The sequence below is a fragment of the Aotus nancymaae genome, unplaced genomic scaffold, assembly GCF_030222135.1.
Source record: "Aotus nancymaae isolate 86718 unplaced genomic scaffold, 86718_ANA_hifiasm-v0.15.2.pri h1tg000002l, whole genome shotgun sequence".
Lineage (NCBI taxonomy): Eukaryota > Metazoa > Chordata > Mammalia > Primates > Aotidae > Aotus > Aotus nancymaae.
In genome coordinates this window covers 18,158,781-18,181,412 of record NW_026988413.1, presented here as the reverse complement: position 1 = coordinate 18,181,412, position 22,632 = coordinate 18,158,781, and the positions used below count along the sequence as shown (strand labels likewise).

At 38.6% G+C, this 22,632-nt stretch overlaps 1 protein-coding gene across 5 annotated transcripts in view; it reads left to right on the top strand.

Annotated features, from left to right (window-relative positions):
- The window catches only part of UBN2 (ubinuclein 2), an 80,087-nt gene that overhangs the window by 32,595 nt on the left and 24,860 nt on the right, over positions 1-22,632 (top strand). For all 5 annotated transcript variants that reach the window (XM_012447559.2, XM_012447564.3, XM_012447560.3 and 2 more), the window contains 9 exons: positions 71-560; positions 5,403-5,473; positions 8,668-8,797; positions 11,772-11,890; positions 12,870-12,983; positions 13,500-13,643; positions 15,365-15,415; positions 18,832-18,874; positions 21,486-21,536. In XM_012447559.2, the coding sequence (XP_012302982.1) occupies positions 71-560; positions 5,403-5,473; positions 8,668-8,797; positions 11,772-11,890; positions 12,870-12,983; positions 13,500-13,643; positions 15,365-15,415; positions 18,832-18,874; positions 21,486-21,536 (1,213 nt within the window). The remainder of the gene's footprint in view (positions 1-70; positions 561-5,402; positions 5,474-8,667; positions 8,798-11,771; positions 11,891-12,869; positions 12,984-13,499; positions 13,644-15,364; positions 15,416-18,831; positions 18,875-21,485; positions 21,537-22,632) is intronic.

The window sequence follows — 22,632 nt, the reverse complement described above, 5'->3', positions numbered from 1 at the left end:
GTGCCTACTTATTTATATGACACTTTAACTTTTAAAATCACACATAGCTGGATCATTTTTTTCTTCACAGAGTTGTGGCTCTAAATTCACACAAGTGTGAAAAAAAGAAGAAACGTTATAAAGATTCTCTTTCTCTAGCTGCCATGATTAGAAAATTCCAGAAAGAGAAAGATGCATTAAAGAAGGAGTCTAGCCCCAAAGTACCAGTGACCTTGTCAACTTCCTCTCTGAATAAACCCCCTTGTGCCACTGCAGCACTGGGGAATGATGTCCCGGACTTAAATCTGAGCAGCGCTGATCCAGACCTTCCCATTTTTGTTAGCACAAATGAACATGAGCTGTTTCAGGAAGCTGAAAATGCCCTAGAGATGCTAGATGATTTCGACTTCGACAGATTACTGGATGCTGCTTCTGATGGTAGCCCCCTGTCTGAGTCAGGGGGTGAAAATGGAACCACCACCCAGCCAACCTACACTTCTCAGGTTATGCCCAAAGTGGTACCTACACTCCCAGAGGGTCTACCTGTACTTCTTGAAAAACGTATCGAAGACCTCCGCGTAGTAAGTGTAATAATCCTCTTGCTTTTTATTTGCTGCACAAACATGAGAATTAATGCTTTTGTTTGTTTTTATTTTCCACATAATGCTGATATAATTGCTTTGGTTTTATTAAAGATAAAAATAATAACCTACAATCCCAACATTTTTATAACTTTTTATTTTCCATGTTTCCTTTTAGACCTTTTTTTTTTTTTTTTTTGGAGAGAAAGTCTTGCTCTGTCTCCCAGGCTGGAGTGCAGTGGTACGCTTGGCTAACTGCAACCTCTGCCTCCTGGGTTCAAGCGATTCTCCTGCCTTAGCCTCCCAAGTAGCTGGGATTACAGGTGCTTACCACCTCACCCGGCTAATTTTTGTTTAGTAGAAATGGGGTTTTTGGTACGTTGGCCAGGCTGATTTTGAACTCCTGACCTCAGGTGATCTGCCCACCTCAGCCTCCCGAAGTGCTGGGATTACAGGCGTGAGCCACCATGCCCAGCCTAGACCTTTCTTTTTAGTAGAAAATAACTGGCTGGGCATGGTGGCTCACGCGTGTAATCTCAGCACTTGGGGGAGGACAAGGCGGGTGAACCACCTGAGGTCAGGAGTTTGAGAATAGCCCGGTCAATATGGTGAAACTCTGTCTCTACTAAAAATACAAAAAAAAATTAGGTGGGCATAGTGGCACATGCCTGTAATCCCAGCTACTCAGGAGGTTGAGGCAGGAGAATCACTTGAACCCGGGAGGCAGAGGTTGCAGTGAGCTGAGATCATGCCACTGCACTGCAGTCTGGGTGACAGAGCGAAACTCTGTCTCAAAAAAATAAATAACATAAAATAAAATAAAAATAAATAAATAGAAAAACTATAGTGATAACATCAATACAGTTGATTCTTTTATTATTAAATGCCAGGATTCACCTGACTCCAGAATAAGTAGCATAGGCTTTTTGTTATCCCATGTGGCCCTATCTCTACAGTCTTAGTTTCTTTTAGGTTTTAAAAAGTGCTAGTGATGTAATTCAGGTTTTTCGAGGTGTAATTATTAATAATAGCTATCGTTTATTTAGTAAGAACCCTGTGTGTTGGTTGCTGTGCAACTACGTCCTACAAGGCCCCATTTACTTCTCAGGAGACAGTAGCCCTGAGTGGGTTTCATATGTTTTACACACTGCGTTGTATAATCCTCTCAACAGTCATGTGACTTAGGTAATGTTTCTCCTGTGTAATTTATGAGGAAAATAAGGTTCAAGAACATTAAGTAACTTACCCAAGGCCACATAATTTTGAAGTGACCGAGCCAGGATTCAAGGTCAGGATTTTTTTGTTTTCTTTTGTTTTGCGGTGGAGTCTCGCTTTGTTGCCCAGGCTGGAGTGCAGTGGCATAATCTTGGCTCACCACAACCTCCACCTCCCGGATTCAAGCAGTCTTCCTGCCTCAGTCTCCCAAGTAGCTGGGATTACAGGTGCTCACCACAACGACAGCTAATTTTTGTATTTTTAGTAGAGACAGGGTTTTACCATGTTGACCAGGCTGCTCTCAAACTCCTGACTTCAGGTGATCCACCCACCCTGGCCTCCCAAAGTGTTGGGATTACAGGTGTAAGCCACTGTGCCCAGCCTCATGCTCACTTAAACAAAATTGGTTAGTGATGAGTGTGTTTCAGTCTGGTAAGGCTCTCTTATAGCTCATATCAAATAATGTCTATCTCTGTAGTAGTCATGCCAGGATTAATACAACTTCTTCCCAACCCGGTAGTGGGAAATTATCAATAATAAGATTCAGGCTGGGCACAGTGGCTCACATCTATAATCCCAGCACTTTGGGGAGGTCAAGGCAGGAGGATTGCTTTGAGTCCAGGAGTTTGAGCCCTACCTGGGCAACATGGTGAGATTCTGTCTCCAAAAAAAACCCCACTTAATTAGGTATTTTTAAAAATAAAAGTAATAGGATTAATTTCACTTACTGATACCTCTGAATCTCTGTATTTTCTTTGAAATATGAGGTGAGATTTTATCTTCAGCTAAAATGCTTGTGTCTGATAAGCACTTTTGTCTTGCTTTTTTTACTTTGTAACATTCTTCCACTGCTTAAATCTAATACAGATCATATAAAAAGTTTTAAGGTTATAAAGTTTAAAATTTCATCAAAAATTCTTATAGGTGTTTTTACTCAAAGGAAATTTTTTTTTTTAAGTTTGGTACAAGCCTAGAAATCTTTTTTTTTTTTTTGAGATGGAGTCTCCCTCTGTCACCCAGGCTGGAGTGCAGTGGTGCGATTTCAGCTCACTGCAACCTCCACCTCCCGGGTTCAGCGATTCTTCTGCCTCAGCCTCCTGAGTAGCTGGGACTACAGGCGCATGCCACTACACCCGGCTAATTTTTTTTTGTATTTTTAGTATAGATGGGGTTTCACCATATTGGTCAGGCTGGTCTCAAACTCCTGACCTCATGATCCTCCCGCCTTAGCCTCCCAAAGTGCTGGGATTATAGGTGTGAGCTGCTGCACCTGGCCAGGAAATCTATTTTTTATTCACATTAGGCTTTTGGTAACTACGTATGCATCATGAAGAGATTATAACTTAATTTTCAGTTTGATACCCTTTATGACCTGTGATAATGATGATTGAATCTAAAAATTGGCAGTACTAATTTATTATTCACATTACTTTTTTAAAAATACTGGTTTACCTTCACCAAATCATCAGTTAATGACCTTTTAAGAAATCCTTTATTTTGGCTGGATGCAGTGGCTCATGCCTGTAATCCCAGCACTTTGGGAGTCTGAAGTGGTTAGGTCACAAGGTCAGGAGTTCAAGACCAGCCTGGCCAAGATGGTGAAACCCCATCTGTACTAAAAGTAAAAGAATTAGCTGGGTGTGGTGGCAGGTGCCTGTAATCCCAGCTGCTCAGGAGGCTGAGGCAGAGAATTGCTTTGCTCTGGGAGGCGGAGGTTGCAGTGAGCCAAGATTGTGCCACTGCACTCCATCCTGGGCAACAGAGTGAGACTCTGTCTCAAAAAAAAAAATCCTATATTTCAACAGTTGTACCATCGATTCCATATTACTTTACTTATTCACTGCCTGTTTGACTTTTTTTCTTCCTCTTAGAGATTACCAATTCTACTCAGTTTTTGTTGTTATTCACTATATCTAAGGTTTTTTTTCCCCCAACATATAGCGTATTGCCTCCAGCCACACATTTCAGCTGGATCATTGCCTATTCTGGTCAGCAATCCTCATGAAATGCAGTTAACTCTATTAATAATTATAATCTCAGTGACTCCTTAAGGACAGAGTCATAGAGTCTGTCTTCTTGGAATCAAGTTAGATATGGTACCAGATTGTTTTGTCTGCTCATGGAAGTCTGCAACTTAAACGTAGTCTGCAACTTCAGTAATAAGTCTGCAATTTCAACATAATAATAATAGTGTAGATTAAAAAAAAAAGTCTTGCTCTGTCGCCAGGCTGGAGTGCAGTGGCATGATCTCGGCTCACTGCAACCTCTGCCTCCTGGGTTCAAGTGATTTGGGACTACAGGCGGGTGCCGCCACACCCAGCTAATTTTTGTATTTTTAAGTAGAGACAGGGTTTTACCATGTTGGCCAGGATGGTCTCGATCTCTTGACTGCGTGATCTGCCCACCTTGGTCTCCCAAAATGCTAGGATTACAGGCATGAGCCACTGTGCCTGGCCTACACTATTTTTTGATATATTTAAGATGTACATATTTTCAGGGTACGTGTCATAACTTGATAAATTCATATGATCAAATCATGGTAATTGGGATATCCATCACCTTAAATATTTATCTTTATGCTAGGAACATTTGAATTATTCTAGATATTTTGAAATGTGTAGTCAATTATTGTTAACTATAGCTACCCTACTGTGACCTATACTATTTTGAAATATCTTTTCTATTTAGTTCTGAAGACTCTTAGCCTTGATGGGAATTGATCTTTGTGTTTTTTCATATTCTTAGGATCACAACTTTTACAGATTTTTTAAATATCTATGTTAGGTCTTACAAAAGATATCCATATTCTAATCCTTGAAATCTGTGAATGTTATTTTATATGGCAGAAAGAGATGGAGTTATTATCCTAAATTAGCCTGTGGCCCATAAATGCAATCACTTGTATGCTTACAAGAGGGAGGCAGAAAGAGGTGTTATACACACAGAGGAGAAGGAAATGTGAAGGGAGAACCTAGAGAGATTTGAAGATGATGGCCTTGGAGGTTGTAGTGCTGCAGCTGTGACCAAAGAATGCTGGCAGCCACCAGAAGCTGAAAGAGGCAAGGAACTAGGTCTTCCCCAGAGCCTCTGGAAGGACCATGGCCCCATTGACACCTTGATTTCAGCCCATGATACTGACTTTGGACTTGGGACTGAAGATGGATACATTTGTCTTGTTTCAAGCCACTATGTTTGTGGTAGTTTGTTATAATAGCTGTAGGAAACTTACACAGTACCCAGCTGAATTTGAATCTCTCAAGTGCCTTTGCCTGTTGATCACAACTCATTTGGTGTTCTGCTGATAGGAGCTTCTTTTTTTCTTTCATTAGATGTTTATCTCTCTTTTTTTTAAAATTTTCCTCATAAAGTTTGTTATAGATATTTATCTCAAATTAATTATTTATTGCAGCAGGGCACAGTGATACATACCTATAATCCCAGCTACTTGGAAGGCTGTAATGTGGGAGTATTGCTTGAGCCCAGAAGTTTGATACCAGCCTGGGCAACATAGTGAGGCCCTATCTCAGAAAAAAAAATCATTGAACATATGTCCTAAGAATAAAAAACGGAATGAAAAAGAGTAATGACCTATTTTGAGTTATGATCATCTTTCTTATGTTTCTCTAGGCTGCCAAACTTTTTGATGAAGAAGGAAGGAAAAAATTCTTTACACAGGATATGAATAATATTCTTCTGGAGTAAGTAATTTTCTTAAAAACAAAACAAAAAAACCTTAAGAATGATTCATTCAGCTAGGCATGGTGGCTCACGCCTGTAATCCCAGTACTTTGGGAGGCTGAGGCAGGTAGATCACGAAGTAAAGAGATCAGGATCATCCTGGGCAACATGTTGAAACCCCGTCTCTACTAAAAATACAAAAAATTAGCTGGGCATGGTGGTGCACGCCTGTAGTCCCAGCTACTCGGGAGGCTGAGGCAGGAGAATTGCTTGAACCCCAGTGAGCCAAGATGGAGCCACTGCACAACAGCCTGGCAACAGAGCAAGACTTCATCTCAAAAAAAAAAAAAAAAAAACATGATTCATTCAAAAATGTGGTAGGCCTTTGAGATGCTGAGGGGTTGGCAAGTCCCAGGCATTAGTTCTTCCCTTAAAGCCCTATAGCATGTATGATTCACATTTATTTCTCAGCAAAATTATGCTTCTGCATATATTGTTTTCCTGGACCACTTAGGATAATCAAAGCTTCCAGTAATAACTGCCAGAGCAAGTGACCACTACACAGGTTGGATATTAAGCTAGACTTAAGTGTATTTCATATTATCTTATATGAAAGTATCTTTCTGGGAAATGTTAGAGCATTTATATACAGATTTGGCATGATTTTCCATCTACTTTTATTACTTACACTTGAGAACAGCAATTCCATTGATATCTAGTGAGGTTAATATTCTTTGTACAAACTTTTATAGTCAAATGGAAAGTACAGTTTTATAAAGAAATTATGAGGAGACAGCAGTTAGTATAAGAAGGTGACAGTGGATGTATAATACAGATTGTATTTAAATTAGCAAATTTTGTATTTAACTTAGCAATAATTTTGTACTCAGAGTTTGATACTAATGAAGCTGTAGGTTCTAAGATTGTGGTCAAATAAGATGAACTTGTAAACCTTGTCTTTGACTTAGATCTTAACCATTGTTTACAGGAATCAGGTATATAATTGGATGCAGAACTGGGCAAAAAAGCAATCATGGGGAAAATAGCAAATTTTAGCCCTCTTTGTTGAAAATAATGTATGCTTATTCTTGGTGGTTTAGTAGCATCATATATTACATAAAGACACAGGCAAGGCCAGGCATGGTGGCTCATACCTGTAATCCCAACACTTTGGGGAGGCCTAAATGGGAGGATCACTTGAGCTGAGAAATTTGAGACCAGCCTGGGGAACATAGTGAAACTCCATCCCTATAAAATATAAAGAAAAATTGGCCAGGTTTGGTGATGCACATCTGTCATCCCAGCTACTCGGGGGGCTGAGGTAGGAGGATCATTAAGCCTGGGAGATTAAGGCTGCAATGAGCTGTGTTCACGCCACTGCACCCCAGCCTGGGTGATAGAGTGAGACCTTGTCTCCAAAAAAAAAAGAGAGAGAGAGAAAGGGAAAAGGAAAGTAATATTTATAATACTATGATTCCCATTTTTTAAATACATAATGGAGATAGTTTCTCATGAGATGTGAAGAAGGGCTGATTGATTGATTGCTTCTGATAATGCTTGTAATGTATTACAGTCTCTTATTTTGAAGTGCTTAAAAATAGACTCAGAAAACATATAACTTGGTCTGTTCCTAGTATGGTAGCAGAGTTTCTCATTTCTGCTCTTAGTTATTTTAACCAGGAATTTTCAGGTGGAGTCTTTCTGCCTGGCAGCCAGGCAAGTACTTCCTATCTACACCACCTCCTTTTACCTAGCTCCCTTTAAAACCCCGGACTCAATGAACAGTGCAGCCATTACTTGTTAGAGTTGTCCGAGATTCCTTAGTCAGGGATCTGACCAACTTTTCTTTTTCTTTGCACCTGAGAATCCAAGGTGTGATCAGGTCCTTCTCTTGTGACTGAGACTGTTCTTTTTTATTTTACTCTTCTGTAAAAGGGAACAACTGTTTCTCCCCCAGGAGAGTCAAAAGACCATCCTTGGGACATAGCATCTCAGATAGGCAGAATATCACTATTCCATTAACTGGCTTCCCTGTTTATTCCTCTCATGTCTGCCTTAAAGCGAATCTTCTTCTTTTTTGGAGCCCATCTACTTTTTATTTTACAAAGGATATGCCTCCAGTTTCATAAGCGCTAGTGTTCTGCGTTGAATTTTTTCCTTTTAGTCAATTTCTTACTCCCTCAGCCTCTTTTTCTACTTCCCTAAACAAACATTTCTCATTTTCTGTATTGAGTTGCCCTTCTAAGAGAATATGGAACATGATTAATTAGAGTAGGAACTCCCATATGGCTTCCCAGGGAAGCCATTGCTTCCTTACACTAGGGAAGAAAGACATCAGTTTGTTGGAATAGGGACCCCCCCACACTTTTTTTTTTTTGCCTGATTGAATTTGACCTGCTGCCTTGATTTCCTTGCCTACTACCTAAAACAGACATTGCTCATAAATTTTCTCTTCTTTTTTCGACACAGGGTGTCACTCTGTTGCCCAGACTGGAGTAGTGATGTGATCATGGCTCACTGCAGTCTTGACCTGCCAGGCAATTGCCAGTGGGCAGAGGGGTAGTATAATATCTCTTGGAGGAAGGGAGCTTTTGGTTAATTACAGATTTATTGTGCTTTACCTGAAAACATAAGAGTTTGCCCCTGCCAGCCCAAAAATATTTCCAGCTTGTTGATGGTTATAGAAGTTCTACTCTTAAACTAGACTGATAGAATATTTTCTATAGCATTACTATTTATTGGTATGGGGCTGAGCACAGTGGCTTACACCTGTATTCCCAGCACTTTGGGAGGCCAAGATCACCTGAGGTCAGGAGTTTGAGACCAGTCTGGCCAACATAGTGAAACCCTATCTCTACTGAAAATCCAAAAAAATTAACCAGGCATTGTGGCAGGCGCCTGTAACCCTGGCTACCTGGGAGGCTGAGGCAGGAGAATCACTTGAATCCCAGGGGGTAGAGGCTGCAGTGAGCCGAGACCGTGCCATTGCACTGCAGCCTGGGCTACAAGAATGAAAATCCATCTCAAAATAAATAAATAAATAAACTAATAAACTATTTATTGCTATGGGTTTTTTTTTTTTCCCATGAAGAATACTGTTTAGGAAATCATGGAAAGATAAAATGAAAACAAGAACTGCCTTTGCCTTCTTGTCTATATGATGCCACCTAAAATAAATTCTATACTGTTCATTGTTGTTCATTTTTTTGGCCAGCATTGAGTTACAGCTACAAGAACTAGGCCCTGTCATTCGCAGTGGTGTCTACTCCCACCTTGAAGCTTTTGTGCCATGCAATAAAGAAACACTAGTAAAACGTCTAAAGAAGTTACATCTCAATGTCCAGGTAAGAGAAAGAACAATAATATCTGCATCTTGGGTTTCATAACCTGTAAAGATACTTGTTTCTATTTGGGGCCTTTGCACGTTAATTGATTTACAGTCATATTATATGTATTTAATACTCATAGGAGGTTATTAAAAGTATGTTGAATCCCCTGAAAAATAATTGGTCTTCAACAATTGATAAGTTCAGAGGAGAAATGTTATCTAAAGCATAGATTGTTGGATGTAAATTAATATAGTAGGTATGATCTGACAAACAGGTTTTTTTAAATATAGGTACTCACCTTTTTTTTCCCTCTCTTTTGATATAGGGTCTTGCTCTTGCCCAGGCCAGAGTGCAGTGGTGTAAACATGGCTCTCACTGCAGCCTCACCCTCCTGGGCTCAAGCATCTTCCCACCTCAGCCTCCCAAATAGCTGGGACTACAGGCTAACATCACCATGCATGCCATTTTTAAATTTTTTGTCTGTAGAGACAGGTTCCCTCTATGTTGCCCAGGCTGGTCTTGAACCCCTGACAAGTTTGAAGTTACTTAACATCCCTTTGACTGTGGAAGAAAGATATCTTATCCTTGCTCTTCTTTATATGGTTTTGTCACATATATTTGTATCCCTAAACATTATATTTAATTTTGCATATTTTTGAGCTTCATATATATAAATACTCTTGCTTTCTTTTGCAGCTTTTAAGGCTCAATATTGTGCACCTCAGATTTATCTTATGTGTACATATAGTAGAAATACATTCTTTTTTTTTTTTTTTTTTGAGACTGAGTCTTGCTCTATCACCCAGAGTAGAGTGCAGTGGTGTGATCTCGGCTCACTGCGACCACCGTCTCCCAGGATCAAGCAATTCTCCCATCTCAGCCTCCCGAGTAGCTGGGTTTACAGGCAACTACAATCATGCCCAATGAATTTTTGTATTACAGCAGAGACAGGGTTTCACCATGTTGGCCAGGCTGGTCTTTAACCTTTGACCTCAGGTGATCTGCCCACCTTGGCCTCCCAAAGTGCTAGGATTACAGGCATGAGCCACTGTGCCTGTCAGAAATATATTCATTTTTACTGCTGTGTACACAGTGTTCCATTGTGTGAATATATCCCCATTAGTTTGTCCATTTTATTTTACTATTTGTGGATATTTGGGTTGTTTCCAGGCAGATAGTCTAAGCTACATAATTCTTCAGAAGTAATCATCTAGGAACCATGATTCTGGTTGTTCACTTTTTTGAAGGGAGGGAACGGAGTTTGGCTGTTGTTGCCCAGGGTGGAGTGCAATGGCACTATCTTGGCTCACCGCAACCTCCGCCTCCCTAGTTCAAGCAATTGTGCTGCCTCAGCTTCCCAAGTAGCTAGGATTACAGGTATGCACCACCATGCCTGGCTAATTTTGTATTTTGGTATAGATGACGTTTCTCCATGTTGGTCAGGTTGGTCTCAAACTCCTGACCTCAGGTGATCCGCCTACAGTGGCCTCCCAAAATGCTGGGATTATAGGCACGAGCCACTGTGCCCGACCGGATGTTCACATTTTTAAACATAGGATTTATGTCATACGTGCTATAATATTTACTTACTGGTGTTCATGGAATAGGTTAATACGCTTATTTGTAATATTTGTGTTTTAAAAATATTTTCTGGTTTTTTTTTTTTTTTTTTTTGAGATGGAGTCTCACTTTGTCACGCAATCTGGAGTGCAGTGGTGCAATCTTGGCTCAGTGCAACCTCTACCTCCCAGGTTCAAGCAGTTCTCCTGTCTCAGCCTCCTGAGTAGCTGAGATTACAGGCATGTGCCACCATGCCCAGCTAATTTTTGTATTTTTAGTAGAGACAGGGTTTCATCATGTTGGTCAGACTGGTCTCAAACTCCTGACCTCGTGATCCGCCCGCCTCAGCCTCCCAAAGTGCTGGGATTACAGGCGTGAGCCACCTCGCCTGGCTAAAAATCTTTTCTTCACCAAAATCACATTTAAAGAACAGGTGCTTTGGCTAGGTGGTTCATGCCTGTAATCCTAGCACTATGGGAGGCTGTGGCAGGTGGATCACTTGAGGCCAGGAGTTCGAGACCAGCCTGGCCAACATGGCAAAACCCTGTCTCTACTAAAAATATAAAAATTAGTTGGGTGTGGTAGCATGCACCTGTGGTCCTAGCTACTTGGGTGGCTGAGGCACAATAATTGTTTGAACCCAGAAGGTGGAGGTTCCACTGCATCCTACCTGGGTGACAGAGCAAGACTGTCTCCAAAAAAAAAAATTGTTTCAGTGAAGAAAAGTAAAGTCTTATAGTATTTCATCACTTATGATGATGATAAAAGTATGTTTCAAATAGTTACATATATATACGGTTGCTAGCAAGATGAAAGTAATAAATTGGTTAATTAAAGCTGTCAGGTACAAACCTACTTTCTTTCTTTTTGGCCCTGAAAATACACATGAATAAGAGTTTTCAGGTTCCTCTTTTACTTTGGCCTTGACCTTGCGTTACCTGCAGCGTAAGTCAAAATGATTAACCATAACTGAGAGAATGGGATACCAATATCTGATTGGTAGTCACGCAAACCAAACATGTGTGTTGGTGTTCCAGAGCATTGTCTCTTCTTAGGGTACTGGTTTCCCATCATAATGGAGATTAACCAGTAGTAGTCCGTACAACGTAGATTTTGTTTTCTATTTAATTATCTGTATTAAAGTGTCCATGAGGCATTTTAAAGAGGGTAAAGGAACACTATTAATAATTATGCTGGGCAATAGGCAAAAACTGGGACTCTTCTTGGCTAACTGGGAAATGTCATTCTAATTTTGTATCCAGTGTGTATTATGAAAAGTCAGTGCTGTAGAAGAAATGTGCATATTTAGGTATGCTAATATTTCAAATCTTATAATTGGTATCTAAAACATAAATTTCATCTTTCAAGGACCTCACACAATTTTGTAAATAATATCTGATAAAAACTTTTAGTATGCTTTTCTCTTCAGGATGATCGTTTAAGAGAACCTCTGCAAAAACTGAAACTGGCTGTTAGCAATGTCATGCCTGAACAGCTATTTAAATACCAGGAGGACTGCCAGGCTCGTAGTCAAGCTAAGTGTGCCAAGTATGTATCTCTTCTATTTGGACTGGCTTTTGCATTTGAGAAGTACTTTTATTTATTTATTTTTACTTACTTATTTGTTTTGATGTGGAGTCTCACTCTGTTGCCCAGGCTGGAGTGCACTGGTGCAATCTCGGCTCACTGCAACCTCTGCCTCCCGGGTTCTCCTAGCTCAGCCTCGAGAGTAGCTGAGATTACAGGCACCTGCCACCACATCCGGCTAATTTTTCTATTTTTAGTAGAGATAGAGGTTTCACCACGTTGGCCAGGCTGGTCTCAAACTCTTAACCTCAGGTGATCCACCTGCGTTGGCCTCCCGAAGTGCTGGGATTACAGGCATGAGCCACCACGCCCAGCCATGCATTTGAGAAGTACTTTTAGCTGTTCTGATGTTATGTGGACCTCATTCTCATGTTGAAATTCACATATACCACTAACATGATATAATTGAGTATTTTGTAAATGACAGTTGCTTTGGAGTCAGAGGCAAAAGGTGTCGATTGATTGATTGTATGGAGGTGATCAAAGCAAGAGCTGACATTGGTGAGACATTTCACAACCCGAACTTGCCTTGCTGTAGTTGGACGCAAATATTTTCTGACCTAAAAGTTATAAAGTAGTTTGCTAAATAAGGTCTTCAAATTATAATGTAAAGACACATTATAATTTAAAGTGTAATGTGTAAAGATTACACATTATATTAAAAGATTACACATTACATTAAAGTGTAATGTGTAAAGACACATTATAATTTGCTAAATAAGGTCTTCAAATTATAATGTGTCTTTACATTATAATTTGAAGACCTTATTTAGCAAACTGTAACTCCCTTCAAATTCAAAGTATTATGTGGAAAGGTAAATTTCCTCTTTACCCTCTCTTTTAACATTCAGTTAAGCAATTCAACAAGTGTTTATGGAGCATATTATATAGTTGGGTTGGATTAAAAGTTTGTTTTATAAAGTGTTTTTTTCATTTTTAGATTGCAGACAGATGAAGAACGAGAAAAAAATGGATCTGAAGATGATGATGATGAGAAACCAGGAAAACGTGTCATAGGACCAAGAAAGAAATTCCACTGGGATGACACCATCAGGTAAGACTTAATTAGTTTTCGCTTTTAATATATAATGCAGAAGGAACGTTTCTCATTTTTTAAAAAAATCTATAATAAATATAAAACTGGATTGGAAGCAACCAAAGATAACTGTGTAGGAAAAAATTATTAAAGAGAAAAGTAATTAGTCTCCATTATCTTTAGAGTAGTATTGCTTTTATTTTCGTATATACTGTAATACTTTTTATAAACTAATCTAATAATGGAGTAAGTCATACTGGTTTCAGAAGGTGAAGTGCTCTCAACATAATTCTTCTTTGGCCATCTTTCTTAGTAGTATTTCTGTACCCCAAGTAGAGAACCATCCCTTTCGATCTTTGGTGCTTTGATTAAAGGTGTCAAAGGAAATTGTTTCATATTAGGGGTTTGACTGTAGTTCAATGAATGATACATGTTAGAGATTGTTATTTTCTGAATTTTTCACAGTCTTTATGATTGCTGCCAAATTTATGTGCTTCTAAAAAAAGTTTCAAATTTAATTTTCAATCTGCTTAGAACTTTGTTATGTAACCTTGTTGAGATCAAACTGGGATGCTATGAGTTAGAGCCAAATAAAAGCCAGTCTGCTGAAGATTATCTTAAGACTTTTATGGAGACAGAGGTGAAGCCCCTGTGGCCTAAGGGCTGGATGCAGGCAAGGTAAGACATGCGACTTACTGGATTTTATTTTATTATTTTCGCTGTCATTAAAGATACACATACATATATGTGACATTGGTTTTTCTAAGAACCTCATGTATTCAGCATACTGTATAGTCATCTCAGATGATCCTTGCTTTGAAAACCTTAAGCACTTAAATGACAAAATAGTCATGCAGACACAGAGATAGGCATAAAGGTGATATTTTACTTAACATTTTTTTTTTACACCCAAATTTGCTGGTAGAGAAAAAGGGAAGAGGGAAGACTCCCAAATGGCTATGAAGTTTGAGAGAGGAGCTTCATTTGGGTAACCTGAAGATAGGGAACTGAATATGGGATTAGAGCATAGGAAAAGAGACACAGCCTTAGGTTCTATTGAAAATAGTCAGTGTAGGCCGGGTGCAGTGGCTCACACCTGTAATCCCAGGACTTTGGAAGGCCAAGGTGGGAGGATCACTTGAGCCCAGGAGTTTAAGACCAGCCTGGGCAACATAGTGAGAACTGTCTCAAAAAGTAAGTAAATAAGTAAGAAAATATTCAGTGTAGAGAGATACTTTAAGAAACTAAGAGTTGCTCTATTTGAAGTCTCAAGGGTTAGGTAAAGAATGTGGCCCATTGCGGTAGCTCACACCTGTAATCACAGCACTTTGAGAGGCCAAGGCAGGTGGATCATCTGAGGTCAGGAGTTTGAGACCAGCTTGGCTAACATGGTAAAATCGTGTATCTACTAAAAATACAAAAATTAGTTGGGTGTGGTCGTGGGCACCTGTAATTCCAGCTACTCAGTAGACTGAGGCAGGAGAATCACTTGAACCCAGGAGACAGAAGTTACAGTGAGCCAAGATTGTGCCATTGAACTCCAGCCTGGGCAACAAGAGCAAAACTTCATCTCAAAAAAAAAAAAAAAAAAAAAAGTTAAAGAGTGTAAAAATTAATAAACTTGAGTAGTTCAACCCATGATCTTAAAGTGCTCCATCTTATATCAACAAAAAGATCTGTTGGCCAGGTATGGTAGCCGACCCCTGTAATCTCAGCACTTTAGGAAGCCCAGGGCTGTGGTGAGAGGATTGCTTGAGGCCAGGGGTTCAAGACCAGCTTGGCCAACATAGTGAGACCTCTGTCTCTGCAAAAAGTTTTAAAAATTAGCTGGGCATGGTGGCACACACCTGTAATTCCAGCTTCTTTGAAGGCTGAGGTGGGAGGACCGTTTGAGCCCAGGAGGCCTAGGTTACAGTGAGCTGTGAATAAAACTCTCCATAAAATAGATTATTGCCGGGCGCGGTGGCTCATGCCTGTAATCCCAGCACCTTGGGAGGCCGAGGTGGGTGGATCACGAGGTCAACAGATCGAGACCATCCTGGTCAACGTGGTGAAACCCCGTCTCTACTAAAAATACAAAAAATTAGCTGAGCATGGTGGCGCGTGCCTGTAATCCCAGCTACTCAGGAGGCTGAGGCAGGAGAATTGCCTGAATCCAGGAGGCGGAGGTTGCGGTGAGCCGAGATCGCGCCATTGCACTCCAGCCTGGGTAACAAGAGCGAAACTCCGTCTCAAAAAAAAAAAAAAATAGATTATTAAGTATACTGTACCATTACAACTTTTACTTGGTAAATAAGCAAGTAATAGTTGATTGAAAATTAAGTTACTTTAAAAAATAAAACAATTATCATATTATCTGCTATAAAAAAAAAATAATTGTGTTCTTTAAATTTTTCCAGAATGCTTTTTAAGGAAAGCCGGAGTGTTCATAATCATCTTACTTCTGCTCCGTGAGTAAATGCAGTCTCCAGATTGCTTCATTTATTCGCATTACGTGCTTTAGTAAACAAAAATATCATTTATTAAATGTGAGTTGGAATAAGACTTAAAAAGATCATTTTGACCACTGACTGTTTCGACTTCAGAATACAACCTGATCTCTTTCTTCCCTAGTATAAGGAAGCAACGGCTTCCTTGGGAAGCCATATGGGAGTTCCTACCTACTAAATCCATACTGGGACACATAATGGCCTGGGATTCTGGTAGTAGGGAAGCAGGAAGGTTCAGAAGTTTCCCTTTGTTCCTCGACCTTCCTACCTGCCAGTCTTTTTCTCTGCCTCTTAATGTTCATCTGCATTTGTCATCTACAGCCCCCTGCTGCCCTGAGCTTACCAGGACAGATCCATATGCTCATCCACCCTTGTGGCACTGCAGTGTTTTATTTCGCAAAATTAACCTACTCTTCAGGTCTTTCCTTGTGTTCAAAACTGGATATTTCCTTAGTGATGTGATTACGAGAGAAAGATATTTTATCCCCCCATATACAACAAAAAGCAAGTTTTTTCTGTTATTATTATGTTATTAACTGCTATAAAAATAATTCAACCTTTTTGGTTGAATATTGGTCAATTCCAGAACAGTTTTATTTTTCCCTACAACTTAGGGCTACTTTTCTGTAGCCTACAAGTGTGGCATTTAATAACCCCTGTATTAATGCCAGCACAGTGGCTCATGCCTATTATCCCAGCACTTTGGGAGGCTGAGATGGGTAGATTGCATGAGTCCAGGAGTTTGAGACTAGCCTGGGCAACATGGTGAAACTCCACCTCTACAAAAAATAAAAAGTTAGCCAAGCATGGTGGTGTGTGCCTGTAGTCCCAGCTACTCAGGAGGCTGAGGTGGGAGGATGGCTTACTCCAGAAAAGCGGAGGTTGTCGTGAGTAGAGATCATACCACTGCCCTCCAGCCTTGGGGACACAGCAGACCTTGTTTCCAAAAGGAAAAAGGGGAGGGGGCGGGGATTATTAAAATATAAAAGTAGCAAGTTACTCAGGATTTACTGAACACTCTAATTCAGTATTCTGCTAAGAGATCTGTTTAACATCTTTTGGGCAACATTATAAAATTCCTCCTCTCCTTGTATTTATATTGGAATTTTTTGGTTTTTAGGATGTATACTTCATTACAAGAGTTAGGGAGTTCATCCCCTTACTCCACACAGTCAGAAATCCATGTATAACTTTCACTCTCCCGAAACTTAACTACTAATAGCCTACTGTTGACTGGAAGCCTTACTGATAACATAAATAGTTCATGAACACATTTTGTACGTTTTATGTACTGTATACCATATTCTTATAATAACATAAGGTAAAGGAAAGAAAATGTTAATAAGAAAATCATAAGGAAGAGAAATTATATTTACTATTCATTAAGTGGAGTGAATCATCATAAAAGTCTTCATCCTCAAGGGTCAACTGTATATCATCAGGGATGCATTGAGTTGGTTGTGGTTTTCAGTTCTTATAGTGTTTTTTCAGTATAAATTCTAAGTAGTTTGGTTTCATATTATAGGTTTACTTTGTTGAAACTGTTTTTGTTGTCTTTGAAATAAATTTTATATACATATGTATATATTTGTGTCAGTAATATTTTTGGCTTTAATTTCCCTATACAGTAGTCCCTCTTATCCTCAGACAGTATACTCCAAAATGCCACCAGTGGATGCCAAAACCACAGACGGTACTGAAGCCTACATAGACTATTATTTCCTATGTATACATTCCTATGATAGATCCTAGTTTACAAATTGGGCACAGTAAGAGATTAACAATAGCAATAATAAAAGAGAACAATTTAACTCTGCTATAATAAAAATTATGTGAATGTGGTTTCTCTCTATTTCTGGAATTTTCCATTTAATATTTTCAGACCTCAGTTGACCACAGGCAACTGAAACTGCAGAAATTGAAAACTGTGGATAAGGGGGGGCTACTGTAATTCTAAAGCCATATATGCATTACATTTCAGGTACAAATAATGCATTCCTTTAATTCTAAAGGTGTTTACAAAAGATGTCTCTGTCTCTCTCTTTTTTTTTTTTGAGAGGGAGTCTTGCTTTGTTGCCCAGTCTGCTGGAGTTCAGTGGTGCGATCTCAGCTCACTGCAACCTCTGTCTCCCAGGTTCAAGCACTTCTCCTCGGCCTCCCAAGTAGCTGGGATTACAGGCATGCGCCACCATGCCTGGCTAATTTTCGTATTTTTAGTGGAGACAGGGTTTGACCACATTGGCCAGGCTGGTCTCAAATTTCTGGCCTCAAGTGATCTGCTGGGGTTACAGACGTGAACCACTATGCCCGGCCTCCTTCTCCCTTTTTTTTTTTTTTTTTTTTTTTTTTGACAGGGTTTCACTGTGTTGCCCAGGCTGGTCTTGAACTCCTGAGCTCAGGCAATCCACCTACCTCGGCCTCCAAAAGTGCTGGGATTACAGGCGCTCCCGGCCCTTCTCCCTTTTCTGAATAGCTTCATTATTACTGTTAACTTTGTGTTTGTGTTTTGTGTAACTTTGTGTTTGTTTTGTACCAGAAAGTAGGAATCTGTGGGATAAGTGGGTTTAGAGGTCCTTTCCCTAAATGGCCTTCATCAAAAAAACTTAGAAAGTTACTGTTGCCTAAATGAAGTTGTAAAGTGACAGTTTTCATCAGGATTCTTGTTAATCTAGTTGATGACATTTTAGGCAAGTGAAGTAGATAAAGTGAAGTATTTTAGCTTGTCAACACATTAATTATTCAACGAACATTTGGATACGTTGACTTACCATGGAAATCGTTTGTTTTTTCTAATCTTCAAATTTTTAATAGTTTTCCAAAAGTTTCAAGGTTTCATAGTAATTTTTCTTTCCCTTTTTTCTCCCTGTCATTTTGACTTTTTTTTTTTTTAATTTTTACATTACAAAATAATTTCTTTAAAAACTCAGGGATTTTTTGTTTTGTTTTGATTAAGTTAAATCGCATTCACACCTTCTTGGCATGGTTTAATTTGAGCTTGAAGTTCTTTAAAGCTTTTTTTTTTTTTTTAACAGATAATTGTAAATTCTTACCAGTTTTTTGAGTAAGTGTTTAGGCAGCTTTGTTAGTTTTTTGGGTTATTTTATAGTTTATGTATTTACATTTAATTTTTTAAAAATTTTATCAACATTTCATATTTTACCAGTTGTTTGGCCTTTCTTTGAATTAATGTGAATTGAGGAAAATGTTGCCATATACTTAGTATAAACTGAGCATTTAACTACAGTTCCTTCAGAGAGCTTTCCAAATAGCAGAAGAAATTATTTACCACATAATTACAAAGTTATATGTTATAACTTTCTAATGAGCAATATATAATATTGCTACTGAAATCGCCTTTTTAAATCTTTTTATCCTAGGGCAAAGAAAAAGGTGATTCCTGCACCTAAACCCAAAGTAAAGGTAAGTCTTGAAACAAAATCTTTAATTAGTTATAATTGGTGAATGTTGAAATACATTCCTAAGATGAAAAGGAAATATGGTATTTAGCAAAGGTCAGTAGGCACTATAAGATAGGTGTTTTCAACTTCGTGATGCTCTTAGAACTTCTGTATTTGGGACAATAGATTTCTATGTAACAGTGGGAAATGTGCATACGCTGATTGTAAAGCTTAACTTTATTAATACTTGGAAATGCCAGGTAAAATATAACAAATATTCTTTCATAGCATAGCTGAGATTGAAAATATGTAAGAAAAATTCGTAAGACCAAAAACAAAGAAGGAGCTGACAGTGCTAATCCATTGTCGTTGCCCTTGGAGGCATTTGGCACTTTGTGTCCATCACTTGATGGTTTCTTTTTACATTTCTTCTCAGAGCATAGCAGTTAGAGTTTCCTTGGGCTTGTACAGGTTGAAAATTGGGATGAAACCTGCATAAAGCTGGACCTTCAAACAATAACATCTTTCGTAAAAGAAAGGACTAGAAAAAAAATGCAGCCACCAGCAGAGACACTAAGAAAAGTGTCTGTCTTAGAATGTCTTTGCTGAAAAATTTCCTTGGCTTAGGAGTTTAATTTACACTCTGTACAATCTGAGAAAACCCCAAACTAAAAAAAGTAACTTAGTTATTGCATTAGTAGTAACCCAGGACCACTAGCAAAACAAAAAAAAAAAAGCAAATTCTCTCTGGTGTAACATGCCTTCTTCAGAGGCCTCAAAGGCCTTCCTCCTATAAACCACATCAGATCTGAGCTTACAATCTGAAATACACAATACATGAGAAAATAAGTTACTATGAGTGAGAATCAGTAGGAACAATAAAAAACAGTAGGAACAATAAAAACCCTAAGGAACAGTCCTAAGATGGACAAGTAGTACATTTATGGAGTTCCATACTTAAAATAATTTTGCTTAATTTTGTTTAATATTTAGAGAAATAGAAAAGAATAAAAAATATCCTACGAAAACAGACAAAGTAGATTTGAAAGAGAATCAAAGTATAACCTCTGGAAGTAAAAACTATAATCATTTGAAATTAAAATTTTAATGAAAGCCCACACCCTTTGGTTTTTACACTTCGCTCTGTAGCCTTTGTCTCTTTGGTTTTTTGTTGTTGTTTTTAATAGATGAGTTTCTTTGCTTGTAAGATTGTGGCCAGATCTCAATATTCATTATTCTGTGGCCTTCCTGCCTTTTTGGTGTTAGAGCCTCTTGAAATGCAGAGTAAATTGTCCTCTTTTTATCTTTTTTTTTTTTTTTTTTTTTTTAAGGTGGAGTCTCACTCTGTCACCCAGGCTGGAGTGCAGTGGCACGATCTCGGCTCACTGCAGCCTCCACCTCCTGGGTTCAAGCAATTCTCCTGCTTCAGCCTCCTGAGTAGCTGGGATTACAAGGGTGCACCACTACTCTCAGCTAATTTTTGTATTATTAGTAGAGACGGGGTTTCACCATGTTGGTCGAGCTGTTCTGAAACTGCTGACCTCGTGATCCGCCGGCCTCGGCCTCCCAAAGTGCTGGGGTTACAGGCGTGAGCCACTGTGCCTGGCCAGTAGTCCTCTTTTTCTTAATAACCTGCTTTGTCTTCTAATCCAAATAATATCGAGCCAATCTTTCATTAAGTCTGTTGAGTTTAGACTTTGACACTTTATTTGTATATTAGAATACTAAAGGCTTAATACCCTCCATAAAGGATTGGTTACATTTTGATATATCTATTTAAACATATGATTGATACAATAATTGGATAGGAAATTTATACATTCTAATACTGGATGTGTTAGGATATGGGTGAGTCATCAGGTTTTTTATTTCCTTCTTTGTGATTAAATTACTTTTTCCTTTTCCCAAAATGGAAAAGCTATGTTGTTGATGTGGTTTTTTGATACTGTAACTCCCCATACTGTTTCTAGTTATACAGGTAAGATAAGGAAATGCCTGCAATAGAAAATGCAAATAACACAGAAAAGTAAGGAGAAAAGTAAAAGTATCTATAAATTTCTCCTCAGTCAGATAATAAAAGCTCTTAGCTTTCTAGGACACATTTTCCTTCCCTTCTTTTGGAACGCTGTTCCTCCCTCCCTTCCTTCCATTCATCCATCTATCCAATCAGCTATCCATTGATTTAGTCTTTTATATAAATGGGATAACCTGCTTTTTTGACTAAGTTATGTATCCTGGATAATTTTCTCTGCTAGTATAAATCTACACAGTATTCTATTACAGTGGGTTTGATAGTTTTATAAATAAAAAATAATAATCAAAAAGTTATTTTTAAACAGCAGTTTTATACTATTAATACTTCCAACATTTGGATACATTTCTCACCCTTTATTTTGTACTTTTTATAATGATGTTTTCACTAATCACATAAGTGGATGACATATCAAAACAGACATGTCTCATCTGCATTAACCATTCTTAGCAGACTTTTGTGACCTTAATGCAGTTACACTTGTACTTCCAATAGTCAATGAGGTTTTTAATCAGGGGTTTTAGAATAAAAGCTTAGAAAAAGTACTAAGGAAGTTAGGGTATAATGGTATTCTTAACAGCTTGCTTATGTAATACCTTAGGAGGTGATGATAAAGACCCTTCCTCTCCATTCTTTCCCCACTATGCTTAAGGTAAGTGCTATGGTTGTATAAATCAATATGTAACATAACACTCTAGGTTTGTTTGGTTTGTTTAAGAAACCAATTGAAGAGACTTGATATGACTTTTATGTCATACATTTTTGCTTCTCAATCTTAAAAATGAGTCAAACACTTTATATTTCTCTTTAAAAATAAATAGTTGCGGCCAGGTGCAGTGGCTCACGCCTGTAATCCCAGCACTTTGGGAGGCCAAAGTGGGCAGATCACCTGAGGTTGGGAGTTTGAGACCAACCTGACTAACATGGAGAAACCCCATCTCCACTAAAAAAAAATACAAAATTAACCAGGCACGGTGGTGCTTGCCTGTAATCCTAGCTACTCGGGAGGTTGAGGCAGGAGAATTGCTTGAACCTGGGAGGTGGAGGTTGCAGTGAGCCGAGATCGCGCCATTGCACTCCATCTTGGGCAGTAAGAGTGAAACTCCGTCTCAAAAAATAAATAAAAAGGAATAAATAAATAAATACTTGCTTTTTAATTATTTTGCTCTTTGAATATTATAAACTGTGCTCTAATTCTTTTTCTTAAATATTAAGAAGATTGATTCTTTGAGAAACAGACTTTAACAACTCTTAGGTATTCAGAGTTCTAATTCTTAATACCCTTGTTTTCTTAGCATAGAGCCTGTTCACAGCAGATACTTAGTAAATATATGTTGAATAAATGAGAAATGAATAATTTATAAATAAGTTACAGATTCACCATAATAAATAGAAAGCATAATTTATATATGCTTGGATTGAGTCATCTGCCACTTTGACGTACCAGTTTTTCTATGTACTGGCTGTAGGGTAGGGCAAACAAAGAGGCAGAAATGCATGGAAGCAGAAAGTGAAGGTCAGCCTCCTGGCAAACCATCCCAGATGAGAAGGGGAGTATCTTAATATAAAGGCAGAATTTCTCCTGAGTGCAGGGGAATAAAAAGAATAATCTGAACAGATGGATTTGGAGCAGGATTTGAAGATCTGATGCAGGTGAGGGAGGCTCATCAGTAATGTAACTAGTATATGAATGTTCCTTCCACTTAGTGTTAAGCTTATTAAGGTATGACAGATATGTGTAATATATC